Source organism: Leptonychotes weddellii, chromosome 8 (assembly GCF_054177405.1).
Source record: "Leptonychotes weddellii isolate Sample4059 chromosome 8, ASM5417740v2, whole genome shotgun sequence".
Classification (NCBI taxonomy): Eukaryota; Metazoa; Chordata; class Mammalia; order Carnivora; family Phocidae; genus Leptonychotes; species Leptonychotes weddellii.
Genome location: NC_138376.1, coordinates 116,956,894 through 116,976,434, shown reverse-complemented (window position 1 = coordinate 116,976,434; position 19,541 = coordinate 116,956,894). Strand labels below are relative to the sequence as shown.

The 19,541-nt window shown below is 45.0% G+C and overlaps 2 protein-coding genes across 5 annotated transcripts in view; both read right to left on the bottom strand.

Annotated features, from left to right (window-relative positions):
- The window catches only part of LOC102735769 (monofunctional C1-tetrahydrofolate synthase, mitochondrial), a 560,423-nt gene that overhangs the window by 169,729 nt on the left and 371,153 nt on the right, over window positions 1-19,541 (bottom strand). The window lies entirely within an intron of this gene.
- AKAP12 (A-kinase anchoring protein 12) overlaps window positions 5,810-19,541 on the bottom strand; it is an 87,210-nt gene continuing 73,478 nt past the window's right edge. For all 3 annotated transcript variants that reach the window (XM_006735408.3, XM_081829151.1, XM_031030309.2), the window contains 2 exons: window positions 9,260-14,243; window positions 5,810-8,583 (listed from right to left, as the gene is read on the bottom strand). In XM_006735408.3, the coding sequence (XP_006735471.2) occupies window positions 9,268-14,243 (4,976 nt within the window). In that variant the 3' untranslated portion in view covers window positions 5,810-8,583; window positions 9,260-9,267. The remainder of the gene's footprint in view (window positions 8,584-9,259; window positions 14,244-19,541) is intronic.

Sequence of the window (19,541 nt, the reverse complement as noted above, 5' to 3'; positions counted from 1 at the left end):
AAAAAGATCGAGGCACTTAGGAGGATGGTCGGGGAGGATGGTGTGGGGGGGGCAGTGTGGGAGGAGCACTTTCTATGACTTGACTGGGAATTATGGTGGGGGACGGGGAGCCCTCTTCACTCATTCACTAGTAAGGAATGTCGAGACAAACTTACTTGTATGGAGAGTAGTTTATTGGAATGGAATGGAACTTGTTCTTGAGGTTGACTGCATTTTTTAGGACAATTTTCAAAGTCCTCAAAATACTTAAATTGCATTTTGCTTTGCTTTAGTTCTCCATTTTAGTCTGGAACAAATTATTGCTATCCATCATTGGCAAGTAAGCAAGATTTAGGCTTAGAAATCTTTGGGTAAATAAAAAACTAATTATCTTAAGATATAGGTCAACTAATCTGCCTCTTCTAGAGCTAGCTCCTTAAACACATCTGGAAGAACATCAACTAAACCGTTAACAGCTCTCTAAATAAAAAAGTAGACTCAGAATCTTTAATGTGAAAAAAAACGGACCAGGATGAAATGATATTCTGTGGTTTCATTCTCCTTAAACCAAAATAATTCTGAACATAAAACATGGTTATTCTTGACCCAAGTTTGTGCTATTCTCTGGGAAATACATAATCACCTGCCCTGCCTAATTTCCTGGCCCTTATGAACATCGCTCCTTGTGAGGAAGCCATTGTCAACGGAAGGGCTGAGTGGGGGAACGGGAGATCCTCAACTGGGTGTTTGTGTGCTAGGTGCTTTCATTTACTCCCAATCATCCTGGCAGGCATGTGTCCATTTTTATAAATGAGGAAATTGAGGCCCAGAGAAATTAAATAACCTCTCTGAGGTTATCCAGCCAAATAGAGACAGCCAGGATTTAAAACCCCATGTGGCTCCCTCAAAAAGCAATGCTCTTTCTACTCCCCCAGGGATGTTCTACACCCAACAGCACCTTTGACCAGCCCTTGGCAATCGACAAGTCCTGTATTGTTGTAATTGACAAGCCTTTGATTCAGCAAAAGCAAGAAGTACAAGGCATGGATGGCTTTCCTTGCTCATCTGACCTACTTTTTTGTATTTGGTTAGGTTTGTCCAAATTATATTAAGAGGGGGGGAAAAAAGATATTTTCCCAAATGTGCAAACATTTCTAAGGGCTAGAAGCAATCGCTGGGGAGAGGTGCCAGGCACAGGGAAGGGAGAGTTTTTTCACCTGTTAACCTATTTGTTCTGCTATTGAGGCAATTAACTTAAATCCGTTCTAAAACCTTATATTACAGCAGTGGTCCTACAACAAGCACATCAGAATCTCCTGGAGGGCTTGATAAAACAGACTGTCAGGGGGGTGCCTGGGTGGCTCAGTTGGTTGGGCGACTGCCTTCGGCTCAGGTCATGATCCTGGAGTCCCGGGATCGAGTCCCGCATCGGGCTCCCTGCTCGGCGGGGAGTCTGCTTCTCCCTCTGACCCTCCTCCCTCTCGTGCTCTCTGTCTCTCATTCTCTCTCTCTCAAATAAATAAATAATAAAAAAAAAAAAAACAGACTGTCAGCCCGGCAGAGCATGTGATTCAGTCCGTCTAGGGTCAGGCCCAAGAATTTGCATGTCTAATAGGTTCCCAGATGAGATGACGATGATGATGATGATACGGGGAGCCACATTTTTTTTTTTAAAGATTTTATTTATTTATTCATGACAGACAGAGAGAGAGAAAGGGAGGCAGAGGGAGAAGCAGACTCCCTGCTGAGCAGGGAGCCCGATGCGGGACTCCATCCCAGGACCCTGAGATCATGACCTGAGCCGAAGGCAGATGCTTAACCATCTGAGCCACCCAGGCGCCCCGAGCCACATTTTTTTTAAAAAGATTTTTATTTGAGAGAGAGCACGAGCAGGGGGAGAGAAAGAAGTAGACTCCCCACTGAGCAGGGAGTCCGACGCTGGGCTCTATCCCACGACCCCGGCATCGTGACCTGAGCCAAAGGCAGATGCTTAACCAACTGAGCCACCCAGATGCCCCCAGGAGCCACATTTTGAGAACCACAGCATTACTTTATCATTTCTGCTATATTACTGTCCTTTCCTGGTTCTACTTGCTTCTCAGAATTGCAATAACCAGGGGAGCTAATAAGGGGCCAGACAGGGACCTGTGACATTTCTAGCATTCTGCTTTCTTCGAAGCAAAGTGCTCCTTAATGAGATATGTGCTCTGTAGACATTGGTACAGGAGCCCTTAGAAGAAACGGGCTTTATTCTAAACCTCCCTCTTCTCATTCTAAATGCCCCTGTAACCTGTGAGCACAGAAAAGAATGAAGCTGAAGTAATCAAATACCCTAAGTAGTTTTCAGGGAAGCCACCTAGTTTCCTCCTCGGTGAAAGTAGCAGGGATCCGTCTGAGGACACAAAATGGCATTAGGTGGTTGACTAAGGCCACACAACCCCTCAGAGGTAAGTACACAGCCCCCATTTCCTACGCCAGGGCCCTTCTGCTACCATCACATTACCTGGGAAACCCTTCCTAGCTGTGAGGCGTTTCAATGTATTTCTGTAATTTTTTTTGTCAGCCAAAGAAAAGGAACTCAAGAATCTCATCTTTGCAGTTAGGTAGTGACGCCCATAAGTAGACAAATGTGGGAGAGAACCGGGAGGCTGCATGATACAGCGTCCAGAGGAACCTGGGACTGACCCAGGACACTGCAGGCTTGCTCCCTCCCACAGGCCCACCACCCCAGGTAGCGTGTCTCTCCTGTCAGGTCTCCCCGGGGAGAGGTGCAGCAGGCCACAGAAGCTGAACAGGCAACAGGGAGGAAAGAAAAGAAATGCAGATGACACAGAGTGGATGTTTCATGTCTAAAAAAGAGCACGTCTGAATAAGGTGTATCTTCATAACGTTTTAGGAATATCAGTGTCATTATTCTGAATCTACCAAAACCTTCAAGGAGAGGTGGTCACCAGCAGTCATGACGTTGGCTCGGGTGACAGTTTTATTTAAATTTCTCTTTCTCTTCTAATTACTAATGTGAATGCACCGTGGTGCATTTTGCTTTCTAGTTCCTAAAGCACGTTCCCAACAGGAAAATCTTGTGAAGCACGTAGTGGTAAGTTCTGAAATGACACTGCTGAAGTGTAAGGAGCTAAAGCCTCCTCTCTCTCAGTCACCCGACCGAAGTTTGTGTGTGAGATTTTAAGACATATTGCCAGGATCCCTGTAGGTTATTTCCCCTCTCTGGGTCTCCCAGGACATAGAACAGAAGAGCCATTGCTGTTCCGTTGGTCTCAACTCTTTTGAGACCCACATATCCAGCTGCTGATCCTGCATTTGCCCTTGGAGAGCTCATGGGCCTCTCTAATTGAACATTTCCCAAACTGATGATTATCCCCTGGCCCCACCCATGACAGGGCTCGGCTCCATATGCAGGCTGGTAACCCAGAAACTTCCTTCTTCACCCCACATAGTTCCCATGGCAGATAATGAGGTGCCATGCCCTGTTGATTCTACCCTCCCAAATCTCTAGATCTCATGCACAGCTCGCCAGCCAAACGGCCACTACTTTAAGGTCGGCCATGATCAACTCCTGCCTGGATTATTATACTCACGTTTGCTGGTCCTCCTCCCAACCTCCAGTCTTCAATCTCTAGAAGCTGGAAGCAATTCTCCAGATGCATTACTTTTTTTTTTTTTTTTTTGAAGATTTATTTGAGAGCGCGCGCAAGTGGTGGGAGGGGTAGGTGGAGAAGCAGATTCCCCGAGCAGGGAGCCTGACATGGGGTGAGGATCCATCCCAGGACCTCCAGATCATGGCCTGAGTCAAAGGCAGAAGCTTAACCAACTGAGCCACCCAGGCACCCCTGAGATGCATGACATTTTAGGTAGAAACTCCTTTCTTATGAAGGGCTGTCCCGGGCCTTGCAGGATGACAAGGCCCCAGGGCCTCAACACATTTAAATTCCAGGAACACCCTTCCTTACCACTGAAACCAAAACCACTACGAGGGAATAGAGTACAACAGCACCACAACCCCTAACACTTCTTTGGGAATCACTAACACACAAGGATATCGCTTCACTTCCCTGCTAAGTTATTTTAATGATTTATAGCAAATCTCACTCCCTAAAATGGCCCACTGGCCGACTCTGCAATATTATTTCTATAAAGTCTTCCAAAAGAACACAAGTTATGTTCAGGTTTCAAGTTCTAGAGGAAACCCCACCTGCTTTTCCAGGTATCAGGTGAGCTCCTGAAGCTAACAGGGATGAGTAGAATCAAGCACAATGTGGTTTTTTAAATTAACCTAATTTATAGTATTGCCTCTGTGCTAGTTAATTATACCAAGTTATTTGGAATTAGAATAAAAGGTTGAGTTAGAGGTAGGCTTTAGTACTCAATATCCTGTCGTGGGAAAATAGCATGTTCAGTCCTATTTCCTTTGTTTAGGAAATGCTACTCTATCTCTGGTCTCCAAATATGAGTGTTATGGTGAAGCTGCTCTTTTTTAAGATTTATTCATTTGAGAGCGAGAGAGAGTGAGCAAGAGCAACGGGGTGGGGAGGGATAAAAGGAGAGGGAAAAGCAGACTCCCCACTGAGCAGGGAGCCAGCCCAACGCGGGCTCGATCTCAGGACCCTGGGATCATGACCTGAGCCGAAGAGAGATGCTTAATGGAGTAAGCCACCTAGGAGCCGCTGAAGCTGCTCTTAAGAAGTTAATGTAAAACTTGTGTTAAAATTTTCAGTGTCAACAAGCAATGGAAGAACATGCAAAGTTTTGAGATCACCTCACTCGTAACTGGAGGTAGGGCACTGGAACACTGTCTTACTTATAGAGATCTAAAAAGTAGGGTTGATTTCTAAGCTGTCACAGCATTAAAAAAAAGTCATGACTATCTTCACCACCATGCCATCCCCAAGTCCTGGTCACCTTAACCAAAACCTTCAAAGTTAAAAACAAAACAAAAACCCTCAAGTGACTTAAAAGCTGGTGGTTTTTTTTTTTTTTTTTTCTTTTTAAAAGATTTTATTTATTTGACAGAGGGGGAGAAAGAGCACAAGCAGGGGATGCGGCAGGGAGAGGGAGAAGCAGGCTCCCTGTTGAGCAGAGAGCCTGAAATGGGGCTTGATCCCAGGACCCTGGGACCATGACCCAAGCCCAAGGCAGACACCCAACCAACTGAGCCACCCAGGCGTCCCATTAAAAGCTGGTGGTTTAAATCTCAGTTTTCTCATACATAAAACTAGGACCCAGATTCCCCGAGCATTTCCAGTGACACAAGTGGAGATGGTAAGGAATTTGGTGGGGGGGAGAAATCTGCATTTACACAAGAATCATGCCAGGATGTCCAGCAGCAGATCCATCTCCAGAATCACATTAGAAATGAACAGTCACATAGACTTGAAGTTACAGGACTCTGGTTGTGTGTTCAGCTTCCATCCTATCACCATCTGGGACTCCTGGGGCTGGGTCCATTTCCTTCCTTATAGAGCTGGGTGAAGGGTTTCTAACTCTGGTTCTAGTTACTGGTTGGGATTTCAGAGGAGGTCTGTGTAACTATCCAAAAACTGCATTTTGGGGAGTTTGAGGTCAGCCAGAGGCTTAATGAGATTCTAATTAAAGGGCTCTTGGCCTCCAAAAGGTTAAGAATCACTGATAGTTTTTTGTGCATTGTTCACTGTCCCAGGGACATTCCAAATTCCCATGATGCTCTGTGGAAAATGTTGCAAAGGATGGGTAAGTAATTAAAAGAAGAAGTTAAATGTGTGATGACTATCACACCAGTAGAGAAAAGCAATCAAAACTGAATTAAGGTGAAATTACAGAAAGAAAATCCATGGCATTTAATTAGGTTGCATTTTATTTAGATAAATGAAAATTTGCCCCCAAACAGAACTAGTAATCAAATATTGTCTCAGGGTAAAAGGAAACTGCTATGTTTGAAGCTTACACTGAAAGCTAACATTTCCAGCCCTTGACTATTTGTAGCTCCAAACACCAAAGGAAAATACTGGAACATAGGATTCGTGACAGAGAGAGGCAACTCATGTGTACCGTTAGCAAAATAACCTGAGGGGGAACATTTTATATTCCTCCATTACAAGAAGTGGTGAGAGTTTACAAGTCTTGCGTTCTATTGCGTTCTATTGTACATGGATCCACAGTAATGCCAAAAATAGCAAAATATAGGCACTTGCTCCAAATTCTGCAGTTTACATTTGGTTATTATGTACTTCATAAATTAACAGCAGCTTTAGAATTATAATACAGAATTCTATCTCATGCTACTGTTAATAGTATTTCCTCCGGTTAATGAAAGTGTTGCTTAACAGACAGGTACAGAGCTCGTACAGAGGTAACCGGGAGCACATCCGGAGAGGAGTATGGAAAGCACAGTCATTGCTGGAAAACCACTTGCCAGGGCCAGAACGGCTTGGCCACAGGTGGTCCGAGAACAGCAAACACAAACAGAACGGAGTGGGGGTACGGGATTTAAAAAAAAAAAAAAAATCGTTTACCACTAGACTACATGAATCTTTAATCGGTTCAAAGCGAAGCTTCCTCTTGCCACAGAGACGAAGTTAGTGTTTGGACCTATCAGGAACCCCTTACAAGTTGCCCTCATTTACAGGGCCTCCTGGCCGATCTTTAAAAATTGACACCAGCACTTGGGTTTTTTTTTTTTTTTTGAGTCTCAAGTTGGCAAAAGATATTTAGATCAGAGGGCTTTTTTTTTTTTTAATTTGGGGACTTTGAAGTTTAATGATCATGAAGCTCAGATAACTGTTATATAGGAGACTAACTCCTAGCAGGATGTTAAACATTTAGCAACTATGAGGCCATACACTGTTATCTGAGCTGTCTCTCTAATATGGCCCTTTTTTTGGTCATCAGGTTTGTTGATCTAGGATCAAGTACTTTCTGATTCTAACAGCCTGTTTTCCGTCTGCTAAACTAGTCTTTCTAGAACATCTAGAATGCTTTAAAATCATTAACTAGCAGTCGTAATTTCAGTTTGCAAACTGAAGTTCGGAGTTTGAGTGCAATTTAAGATGCCTCTGTGGCCAAGCTATTTCTACGTGCGAAAAAGTGGGACACGACATAGGTGATCGTGGCCAAAGTCGGACAAAGTCTTTTACATACTGGCATAAATCAGAAATCATTTTGACATTTAAAAAAAATTCCAAAATCACCTGATGGACAAGGCACCTTTACTATTAAGCCTTCTTAAAAATTCCTTTCTGGGTATTTCTCGTTGTTTAAAAACCAAAAACCACAAAAGAAAAGAAAAGTGACCTTTTCAAGAAGACACCACCAGACGGTAGCACTGTATCAGTCCTGTCCGTCTGAAAAGCTCCTGGGTCATCTTCGCTGATGCCACTCTGCTGGGAGTTCCTCTGAACATTACCTCAAGCCGATATCCACAGGTGACACCATGTAGTGACCACACTGGAAACTTCTACCTTATCTGCTTTTAGGACTCAGGAAACATGCCCCAGGCTTCCTAGTTATCTAATAAAACCAGCAAATCTAAGTGAAGCAAATATTTTATTTAAATCAGTTGTCAAATCACAGTTTATCCAAATGAACATAATGCAACACTGTCCTTCAAAGAGTGGGCATAAATGAGGCACAGACCCAATCCAGGACCTGTCCAAATACCATTCGTCAAGAACCTGACTTGACTTCATGCTGCGTGTGAATGTCGTCCAGCACAGAAGAGTAGAATCAAAACCTTGAAACAGCCAATTGTTTTCTTGGTTAAGACGAAAAACATTTCTCACTACTTTGCCTCAGGCTTTAAGCACATTCATCTCTCCAAACAGCCTCAACAATTCAAAGAAAAGGCTTAAAGTTAATCCGCTACTGAAAAAAAACTCCCTTCCAACCCCCACTGGGCTAGAAAGAAAAATTTCACAGTAACAATGGAACATTCTGTATGTCCCCACCCCCCACCCAAAAAAAAGCTTTTTATTTTTAGCACACTGTGCATAATGGGAAAGTGACCAATTTTAGAGTGGTAGGAAACACGGACCCTACTCCTTAGTTGATTTTGAAGTACAAACTATAGCTTCTGATCAGGAATGTTGTCTCTAGGAGGCTGTTTTCACAGGTTACAGCTGAGGCTTCGAGCTTCCCAAGGCTTGACCACGGCTGCACGCCCCACCACGTCCTGTGCAATACAAAAGGAATGTACCATACTGCACATTTCCTTAATCGTTAAGAAAAAAAATATACAATAGATACAGAAGGAGGGTTACTTAAAACATACATATAAATACATAAAGGAGGATACTCCAGTTTGAGAAGCAGAACTAGGTTTGGCCAACTCCAGTTCCGGGTTAAGAATTTAGGACCTTAAGTCAGAAACATCGTAATATGGTATCAAGGGAAAGTAAGGGGGTGGCCCTGCGAAGAGGAAGTGTTAAATGGCTCTAGTTCCCGATGCAGCCTCAGGATTGTCAGGGTGCTCCAGAAAGGAGGTCAGTCAAGGGGCCTGTTCTTCGGTTGTGAGTCTGAAAAACACTGGTCTCGAGTCTCGTCAGCAGCGTCCGTGCATCTCCTCCTACCGCTGCTCATCTTCACACTCTGGTCTTGCAAACCCATGCGCTGGACCTGTAGGAGGAAGGAAGAACCGAAAGTCAATCAAGTGTCTCCTCCTCCCTCGTTCAGTCCAGGAGCAGTGGAAGCCCTCAGAGCAGAATGCCGCCCCTGAGAGGGAGAGGGGATCGGGACCCACGGCAGTTCAGGCTGGGCCACCCCACAACTTGGGGCCTGTGGCTCCCCGCAGCACCAACATTTGGGCCCATCACACGCCCTGGGAGATTTTTAAATGCCTATTACTACTGATGGGGGCAGGGATTTTTTTTTCCTAGAAAGTTATCAACTAAAATTTCAAGCTGTAGGAGGATATCAACTTACTATGGACTTCTGGTTATTAAGAAAAATTCAATAAACTGGCTAGTATGGTGCTGGGAGTACAACATGTTTCTTATGCCTTCAAGCCAAACACACACATGCACCCTTGTGCCCATGCACATGCCCCTTCATTTTCTCTGAAAGCGGGCACATAGGGGTAAAAGGAGCTCATTGTTTTCATGACACCGGTTAAGACTGAATGACAGGTCAGTGAGGAAAAAAAAGGAAGCTAGATCTTGATTATTCTTTCCCCAACTAAACGTTCTGCATAAAGTCATAATGATTCAAATTCCTGCTTCCCTAATGACAAATTTGCCATCACATGGCAAGAAAGAGGAAAAGATTGTTTTAGGAGAAAAGGAAGCTTGCTTACGTGATGTTTTAGGATCCTGTGGGTTCTGATTTTGCCGGTTCTCCCTCCTGTTTCTGAGCGTCGTCCTGTGTTTGGGTTTTGATCTCTTCTTCTGACTCGCTGTGGACTTTTCCTTCCTGAAATTCTACTTCCTGGCCACCTTCCTTCTCTTTCGGTGTTGGTCCATCTGTGTCCGGGGACTCTTTGCTTAAGCCTCCTGGGGCCCCAGCATCTTCCAGGGCTGAGTGCTTGTTCTCAGGCTCATCAACAGCATCACCTTTTTCATCTTCTTGGGATTCAGAGGGGGACTCCTCTATCCTTTCTTCTAACCCGGCACGTTCACCATCTTCTAAAACAGACTCGGTCCCGGTTGTTTGTTCCTGTTCCTCAGATGGGAGAACTGCCTCTTCAAGCTGCTGGTCATTTAGGCTGGAACGTTCTACCTCAACACTTGTGACCTTTGCTGAAGCTTCACTCACAGCTTCGGAAATGTCAGAATGGGTCTGTTCCATGGTGGTTAGTGTGGATTCTTCTTTGGCTCGTGTTCCATCTTGAGCCTGAAGCTCTTCTTCAGTCTCGGTGTGCGCTCTCACCTCCTGGGTGTCCGAGATCATCGGCTGAGCCTGTGTCTGGAAATCAGCGGCTGCTTCTTCCGTGCTTAGTAACTGGCCAACAACTGTCTGGATCACATTCTGTACAAGTTTACTGCCCTCAGTCTCAAGTTTCGAAATCTCGTTTTCAGGCTCTAAATCTTCCTTTCTTGTTTCGCTCCCCTGGACTTCCTGACACGCGGCCGGCCCGTCCTCTTCATGTGAGGACGGGCTCTGGGGGGTGGTTTCATCTCCTTCCAGATCAGCACTGACGCCTCCATCAGGAGCAGCCGCTACAGTCACCGGGATGGACTCTGGCTGAGCCTCAGTCCCCGTGGGCACCTCGACGTCCCCTGGCCGGGCAGTCAAGGCTTCTTCATCTTTTTCAGAGGATTCTTCTTCTGGAACGGACTGCGCATCTGCAGATTCCAGTGTTTCAGCGGTTTCTAAAATCTCGACAGTTTGTCCTAAGACCTTCTCCTCCACTGCTGCAGCCGTTAGAGTAAAGGGCGCCTCCGAGCTCTGGACTTGAACTTCCGTGCACACTGCTTCCTCCTGCACTAGCTGGGGAGAACTTTCTTCCCAAGCGGTAACCTCCTTTTCCCCGCCGATGACGGCCACACTCTCTGTCTGCACCAGCTGCTTACTAAGCTCATCAGATGTGGTCACAGCTGGTTTTTGCTCAAGTTCCTCTTCGGTGGCTTGAGTTGGCTTTGCTTCCATTTCCTCCCTCTCTCCTTGAGCTTCCATCTCTCTCTCCACTGGCTCTGGAGATGGCGTAGGGCTCTGGACTTCAATACCGTCATCCTTTTGAAATTCAGGTTCTCTAGTAGCTTCCTCTTTCAGGGCAACTTCACTTGTCGCTTCCTGACTGCTGGTTGTTTCGGGGTCTGCAGACACATCGGGGCCTTCGAGAAGCGGTTTCTCTTGGCTCTCCCTGTCGGTGAATTGGCCTTCCTCTTGAATCGTGTCCGTCTTTGAAAGAATGGGTACAGTTTCCACTGGTATCTCTTTGCCCGGATGTTCTAGAACCTCTTCCATTTCTGAATGTCCTTTATTTTCTTCTTGGGATGGAAAACTAGCAGGTGCTGGAGACACCTGTTCAGGGGCAGGAACTGCCTCTGCTTCTGGGACCTGGGACGGTGTACCTGAAGCAACCTCAGTATCTTCGCGCCTCTCCGGGATCTGCTCTTGCTGTGTTACATGGAGAGCTTCAAGATCTGCTACTGGGGTGCTTCTGTTGGTTTCATTGTCTGTAAGGGTTTCAGCTGAGTCAGGAGCAATAGCCTGTTCCAGGATCAATTCTGATTTTACCCCAACCAAGGTTTCAGCTTGACAAGTGGTTCTAAGCTCACTGGACTCTACACTGTCTGTGACTGGAGGAACTTTCTCAAAGCTTTCTGGGGTGGCCTGTAGGACTACTTCCCCTTGTGTCAAAGTCTCAGCTTTAGCTTCTTGTGCACGTACTTCCAACACTCCATCTGTCTCTTTCTTCAGGTCTAGCCCTTGAGAATCCTCTTCCACTTCTTCCACCTTCTCTGGTATTTTGGCTTCTACTTCCCGCACTGTCTGAATCGTGTCTTCTGGCAGCAGTGATTCTTCTCGAACTTTTTCCGCAACTGCCTGCAGGACCTCTTGAGTCCGCCTCTCTTGGTCTTCCAGGTCTGGTACACCGCCTTCCACCTCCTGAACGGGTGTTGCTTCCTCTGTGGTGTCTGCTGGAGAGTCAGTGAGCTGAGAAACAGCTGAAACCATGTCAGCGGTCTCTTCAGCACCAGATGCTTCTGCTGCTTCTTCAGCACAAAATGCCTCTGCACCTTCTGCAGCTGTCGTGGCTTCCCAAGTTAAGTCCGCCTCACTCACGACTGTGTCATCAATGGCCTCTTGACCCTCTGGCAGAGTTTTGGTAACAATGGAGGTTTCCTCTGCAAGGACTTCTTCAAATACCTCCCCAGTTAGGGGTTTGGCTTCATCTTCTGTTTCTTCAAGAGGTTCTGTCACCGAAGCAGATATCCAAGATGGCGACCTCTCTTCAACACTGGAAACAGCCCTTGCCCCGTCAAGGACAGTCACCGTCACCCCATGAGCAAGATTCGTACTGAGCTCCTCTGACACAGAAACAGCTACCTTCTGCTCAGGCTTCTCCTCACTTTTTTGGGCTTGCTGTGCTTCGGTTTTCTCCCGTTCCACTGCATCATACTCGGACAGAGGTACCACGGCCGGGACATCAGAATCATCTTCGTTGACCTCTGCTGGCCCTGCATCTTCAACAGTGGCTTGTTCTGCTTTCCCATCTGACCTTTTCTTCCTTCGTCCGGGAATAAATTTCTTAATGGAGACCCAAGACTCCTCTTTTCCAGGCTCAACATCTGACGCTGAATGTTCTATACCAGACCCAGGTACAGAGTCTTCACTTTTCTCTTCCAGTTTGGACTTGGATTTTTTTCTTGGAGTGACTAATCTTTTAAAGGACTCCCAGGTGGAAACTCCCTCCCCTTCGGTGGGGCTTCCAGCTTGCTCAGGTGAGGAGCTTCCTGGCCCTTGATCATGTTCCTGGGAACTGGCAAGGGCAGTGTCTGGTCCTGTGTCTTTGTCTCTTCCTGCATCATCTGGTTTCTGGCTGTCTCCTCCCATTGTTTTCAGTTCCCCTTCATCATCAGATGATGATGCTTTTCTTGCTCTTTTCTTGGATGACCCCACACAAATTAAAGCTTCCCAAGATACTGAAGTATCAACTTTGCGCTTGGGTTCTTCTGGCTTCTGCTCTTCTCCATTTCCTTTGGTTTCCTCCTGCATCTCAGAGGCCGCACTCTCCGTGGAAGACAAGGTGGCACTCTTGACTTTATCCAATTCATCTTCTTTATCACTTTCAGAAAGCCTTCTGACCCGTTTCTTGGGCGTCACCATCTTTTTGAAAGATGCCCAGGGAGTAACACCTTCTCTCTTCTTCTCCCCATCAGAAATAGTTCCTTCCTCGGCTTCCCCCTCCTGGTGTGCGTCCGCGATGCCTTTCTCTAGACACGTAATCTCCTCTGGTTCCTCAGGGGACGAAGCAGAGCTCTCGCCCTTCTGTTCATCTGTACTATCTGGAGACTCTGCTGCAGCTTGATGGTGCTCCCCCGACTCTTCATCCCCTCCTTCCCTTTTCCCTTTCTGTTTCTTTCCAGAAAGCTTTTTTAAGCCAGTGCTAGTAAAAAGTTTCTTTAAAGGGCTTCCTTGCACTTTCATTCTCTCTTGTGAGGACAGCATGTCCACCTCACTCACGACGCCCTCGGGGTGTGCAGAGGGCGCTTTCTCCTCGGGGCTCAGGTCGGTTGGCTGGGCGTGGTCCCCTCCAGGGGCGCACACTTCGTTCATCTTCCCCAGCTCCTCAGCAGGTTCGGCTTTCTCGAGCTCGGCCTGTGTCTCCACCCCCTTTTCAGCCGGCAAGGGCTCTACTGTTTCTTCTCCCTCCGCCTTCTCCTCTTCTGTCTTGGTCTCTGGCATGCTAACGTGGACGTCGGCAACAATCTCTACTTTATCATCAAACACTTCTGTTGCTAAGGGGGCGGGTTTCTCTTTGGGGGGTCCCAGCGCTTGATCTTCAGAGGGCAGCTCGACTTTTTCATATTCCACTGACAGTCTGGCAGCGTTAACACTCCCGGTGATCTCCTGTGGGTGCGCTTGCTCAGGAGCATCCACTTTCTCAGAGGCGGCGTCTGTCTTTTCCTGTTCTTGCGTGTCTACTTTTTCTGGCTCTGGGTCCTTTTTCTTCTCTGAAGCCTCCAGCTTCTCCTCCTTAGGCTTCCTGAAACTGGTCTTTTTTCTCCAGCCAGCCCACCCTTGAGTGAAGAATTTTTTGAAGGGTGACGCTGTTTCACTGGCCACCGGACTAGTTGGAGAGTCTGGAGGTTTGGTAGGTTCTTTCTGTTTTTCTTCCCCTTCCTCCTGGTGTTCCTCTGCTGCTTGACCAGACTCAGCCTGAAGAGAAATCTCCGTGTTGCTTTGCTCACGCGTAAGGGTTTCTTGGGGTTTCTCTGTGGATTGTTTTAGTTCACTTTCTTTGGCTGTTGCTTCTCCGGTCTCCTGGCTGGGCTCCTGGTGGTCACCAGCCCCGTCTGCTGCTCCCACTCCTTCACCTTCATCTTTTTTGACAGTGAGTAGCTGCACAGTGTCAGACTTCTCGGTCTTATCCTTTTTTACAGTGAATTTAAAGCCAACAAACTTAAACACCTTCTTAAATCCAACATCATTAGCCTGGGACTCAGTAGGTTGTATCAGCTCTTCTAAATTGCTTTCTGAAGAAGGAATCTGGTCGATGATTTCAGGCATTTCCTCCTGCCCATCCTTTGCCATGTCTTGAACAACCACGGAGCCAGCAGCCGTCGCTTTATCTGAGGCTCTTTCACTCACATCTTCAGACTCTCTCTGTCCAACTATTAACAGAAAAAGGAGAGCGGTGGAGAAGAATAAAATTATTACAGTTCAGAAAAATTACATATGTAAAAACCATAACCAAGTAATACTTTCTTTAATGTCAGGCAATTTCATGATAGGGTAACAGTCTTCTCAGGATTTGTAAATCTCAGTCCATGAGGCAGTGTCTACTTCTTTCAAATGACCTTTAAAAATTCAGGTTTAAAGATACTACTCTGCTCCTTCTGTTCCCTGTGAAGGAAAAGTTAACACGCTCAAGTACCAGAATACTAGTTACATGTAAGTAGCTGCAACATCACTAAACTAGGGCAAGCGGATGGTGTAGGTTCTGCTGCAACGGAAAATGGAATCAATCATCACACCCGTGATCCAGAATCCAACCCGTTTTAGAGAAATAAGCTAACTAACAACAAAAGAATCTAGACGAATCTAAAGGAGGAGCGTTCTACGTGACAACTAGCTGGTAGTCTCTTTAACAAGTCCCAAAAAACGGACCGGAGCTGCATGGGGAAATTCCGGACTGGGGTAGGGAAAGTACAAGGAACAATTCATCCTGACAGATAGGAGGTGCTCAGAAGTGTAACACAGAAACTTGAAGAACTGTTATGTTGTACAACTGAAACTAATGTAATGTTGTAGGTGAACTATACTCAAATGAAAATACAAAATAAAAAAAAAAGGTGGTGCTCAAACGCTGAGAGAGGAATATCAGAGGGAGACAGGAAGTCAGCTTGAAGGGGCCTCCTGCTGGACAAACACTGAAGCATAAGAATAATAATGACAAGGATGGGGTTACAAAACACTGAACAAAAAAAGAATCCATGGATCAAGAGTGATACTAAGAAAGTAAACAGGGAACAGGGAATACTTCTTCATAAAAAGTGCCGATCAATAAATTTATATATAATTTCCACTTTGATCTATAGTCACTCATTAGAATTTCAAAATTCTACTGCATCAAGATTCACATTATTCAGGACAAGAGTTAACAAAAATGTTTCTTTTACAGCCACTTACATATAGGCTCCTCCCAGACCATGGTAAACAGCTGTTCAGCTGTGAAAATGTGGAGCATTATGGTCTTTGAAGATGTATTTTTGTCATTCATCAAGTACGATCCACTTACATGAAATAACTTAAGTGGATTTTCTTTCATAGTTATTTGGGGAAGAGAAAGCCATGTTTTAATTCAGTTCGTCAGTAGGATCAATTGAACTGGACTTTTTCAATTGCTTAGAAAAGTAAAAAATCATTTCTCATTATGTTCAACATAAAATAATATGCAATACTGTTTCATGGCAAGTGTGGTTACGAGAAGTTTTACTGTTTTGAATGTGGCTGTGACTGAATAAATGTGGAACTAGTCATATCACCATTAAAACCAGCCATTCAGAACCAAACCAAACAAAAAAAGACAGGAGTTAGGGGAGAAGTTTTTATACAGAAAGGACTGGAACGCAGAGCAAGGAAGTTGTCTGATTTGTGATAACTTAAATGCTCATCTTATTTGAAAAAACTCAGTTGTCTGTTTGTCATCAGATTAAGAAAACTGCTCTTTACCAGTATCTTTGTAGTAACTCATTCAGTCAAAAATGCAGAAATGCTAAAACCATTGGGTGAAAAGTTCTCAGGAAACCTACAGTTTTAGAGTATGGACACACAGATCAAAAGGAAAGCCTTCCTTTAAAGTGGAGAAATCTGGCACGTACTGCCTTAAACATCCCCAATAATGGAATAAAACTATCATTGTGCTTTTTGATGTGAGGCACTGAGAAAGCCAATAAATCACTTATAGTACTCCTGCCAAAAATGCTTAACTAACTGTGAGGAAACAATCAGGTAAATCAATGAAGGATATTCAGTACAACAACTAGCTTGGCTGGATATGTCAATGTCATAATGGACAAAAATCAAACAAAAACCCAAGTAGACTGTCTGCAAGTAACTTTCAAATAGTTTAAGGAGAGAGACTGAGGGTAGGGGTGGGCAGGAGAGAGACTGTGCTAGAATCTCAATAACTGGTGAATTAGGTCAAGGGTATATGACTATATTTGTCTATAGTTTTGAAATTTAAAAAATCATTGAGGGTTTAAACAAGCAAATCAATGAGATTTAACAAAGGGAGGGAGATACTGTGCTAAATTAATAAATTTAAGAAGCATAACAATAAGACATACTGGGCATATGCGGTCCCAGATTTGGTTATTAGTTAGGGCAAACTAGTCAAAGGACACTTTCCGCTTTTTTTGGGAAAATGTGAGTGATTATGATTTAGGATTAGATGAGATGAGCTTTTCCTAAGAGAAAAGAGTTGAAATTTGACTTAAAAAAAAAGAAGGTTACCAAACAGTATATATAGTATGAATCCATTTTGGTTTACCCCCCCACACACCACACCCACCCTTCCCCACCCCCTGGCACAAACACACCCCTCACATGATCTCTGGGGGATAGACTGTGATTTTTTAAAAAATATTTTTAAAGATTTATTTATTTCAGAGAGAGAGTAAGTGAGCACAAGTGGGCAGAAGGGGAGAGGGAGAGGGAATGATCTCAAGCACACTCCCCACAGAGCATGGAGCCCAATGCAAGGCTCAATCCCACCACCCCGAGACCAGGACCTGAGCCAAAAGCAAGAGTTATGCCCAACCAACTGAGCCACCCAGACGCCCCTGTGATTTTAGTTTTGCATCTATGAATTTTCTAATTTTCTCTAAGTCAATTAAAATGATCATAGAAAAGGTCTTAATACAATTATAATTATATACTTAATACCCACAGCATAAAATGAAGCTTAATAACTATAAATAGTATCCATACCAATACTTAGAATGTATCCATAAATATATGAAATACAGATATATCTGGAAATACATATACAACATGATCCTCATGGACTCTCGCAGTCAGCTTGAGATTCTCGCTCCCTCTCCCTTTGCCCCTCCCCCGGCTCAATCGCGTGCTCTCTCTCTCCCCAATAAATAATTTGAAATATTTTTGTTAATTTCCCCAATCATAAAAGTACATTCATGGAAAAAACTTTCCCCAAACCTTTTTAATGTAACACAAGAGATGTGACTTTTTAAAAAAGATTTTTATTTATTTGACGGAGCAGCGGGGGGAGAGAGCACAAGCAGGGGGAGCGGCAGGGAGAGGGAGAAACAGGCTCCCAGCTGAGCAGAGAGACCAACGTGGGGCTCCATCCCAGGACCCTGGGATCATGACCTGAACCCAAGGCAGACGCTTAACCGACTGAGCCACCCAGGCGCCCAGAGACGTGACTTTTTTTAAAAGGTGTACAATACCACTGAAACTAACTAGAGAAAAAAGTCAAACCCCAATAATAAACTCCATGCTAGTACAATTTTACTAAAAATGTACACAAATATTGGGGCGCCTGGGTGGCTCAGTTGGTTAAGCAGCTGCCTTCGCTTGGGTGCTCTCTCTCTGTGTTAAATAAATAAATAAAATCTTCTTTAAAAAAATGTACACAAATATAAATTAAATTTCCTGCTGGCAAGCATGAGAGAAAAACAAACACTCATTAACTAACCTTTCTAAAATTCACTGCAAAATGCAGAGACATTTTGCTAACATAGTGGGAGAAAACAGGTGTCAAACACACCATTTTCCTCCCCCTTTTCCCTCCATGCTCCCAAATCTGTTTCAATCTGAAACACGTTTTCTTAAATTCTGGGATGACTGGAGGAATGTTTACAGTCACAAATAGAGAGACAAAAACAAACAGCCGCCAACTGGCCGAACAAAACGGCTACTGACAGCTCCAGCTAGCCTTCCAAAACTGAGACCGTCTCTTTAGTACAGCATGGTATATGGGCTGAACACATTTCTGTAAAGAGGGACATAGGATCACAAGAAAAAACAGGTTAAATCCTAACTGGTCAACCCACCGGTCTGCAGTCTCTATTGCCCTAAGTAATCCTAGGAGCTAGCCTTCTGCGTGCTCAGAGTGGCCCTCCAAGCCCACCCGCCCCCCGCGTCCGCCCGCGGACCGCCGCTGGGGGGCGCGCTACTCACAGCAAAGGTTACTCCACCAGGGCATCACGCGCCGCCAGCCGGCAGAGAAGCGCTACAGGGGCCGGGGAGCCCCAAGCTGCTTCTCCCAGCTGCCCCATCGCGGAATGGGCACTGGTGCCGCGGACGAGGGTGCCCCCTGGGGGCCACCGCGTGCGTCACAGAGGGCACAGCCTCCTCGTGGCCCAGGGGCCCAGCGCTCTGGCCTCACAAGTCTGCAAGGAAAGCGCCCCGGGGGTCCTGTGCATCGCGCCAATGGGTCTCTTCAAACGTAAGCACACCCAATGTCTGAAAATCATCATGGCTAAATGACTGCCAAACTGCTAGACCTCAATACCGTTGGATTCCTGAGCTGCGTCTTCCGATCTACGCTATTCGGTGGTGAACTCCAAAATCGCAAAGCATAGCGATGGCCCAAGGGACAGCGGGATCCTGCACATGGCGTGGTTTGTTTGGTTGTAAGAACTTTAATTTCTTGAGTTTATGAACGAGAACTGTGTACCTCGTGCACGTTCCCATTACAGCGCTCACTTAAGAGTCACAATGCTTTAGGGCTTGAAGGAAGAAGTCACCTTGTCCTTCCAACTGGGGAATAAACGGACTTCAGATACGGTTATGCGGTTATTGCAAAATGGTACAACCACTTTCGAAGACAGTTTGGCAGTTTTTCCACAAAACTAAACATTTTCTTACCACGATACAGCAACCCTGCTCCTTGGTACTTAACCCAAATGAGCTGAAAACATGTCTACACAAAAACCTGCATATGGATATTTATCGCTATGTTTATAGCTTTAGTCATATTGCACACACTTGGAAGCAACCAAGATGTTCATTATATGAATGGATGAATGAATAAACTATGGTACATCCAGAAAATATAACATTATTCAGCGCTAAAAAGAAACGAGCTAGCAAAGCCATGAAAAGATATGTAAGAACCTTAAATGCATTATCACTGAGTGAAAGAAGCCTGTCTGAAAAAGTTACATACTGTATGATTCCAACTATATGACATTCTGGAAAATGCAAAACTAGAGACAATTAAAAAAAAAAAATCAGTACTGCCAAGGGTTGGGGGAGTAAAGAATGAATAGACCACCTAAGATTTTATGGCAGCAAAACTACAGTTATCCCTCAAACAACATGGGTTTGAACCATGTGGGGCTCCTTATACATGGATTTTTTTCAGTAAATACAGCACAATACTGTAAATGTATTTTCTCTTGTGATTTCGTTAATAGCATTTTCTTTTTCTAGCT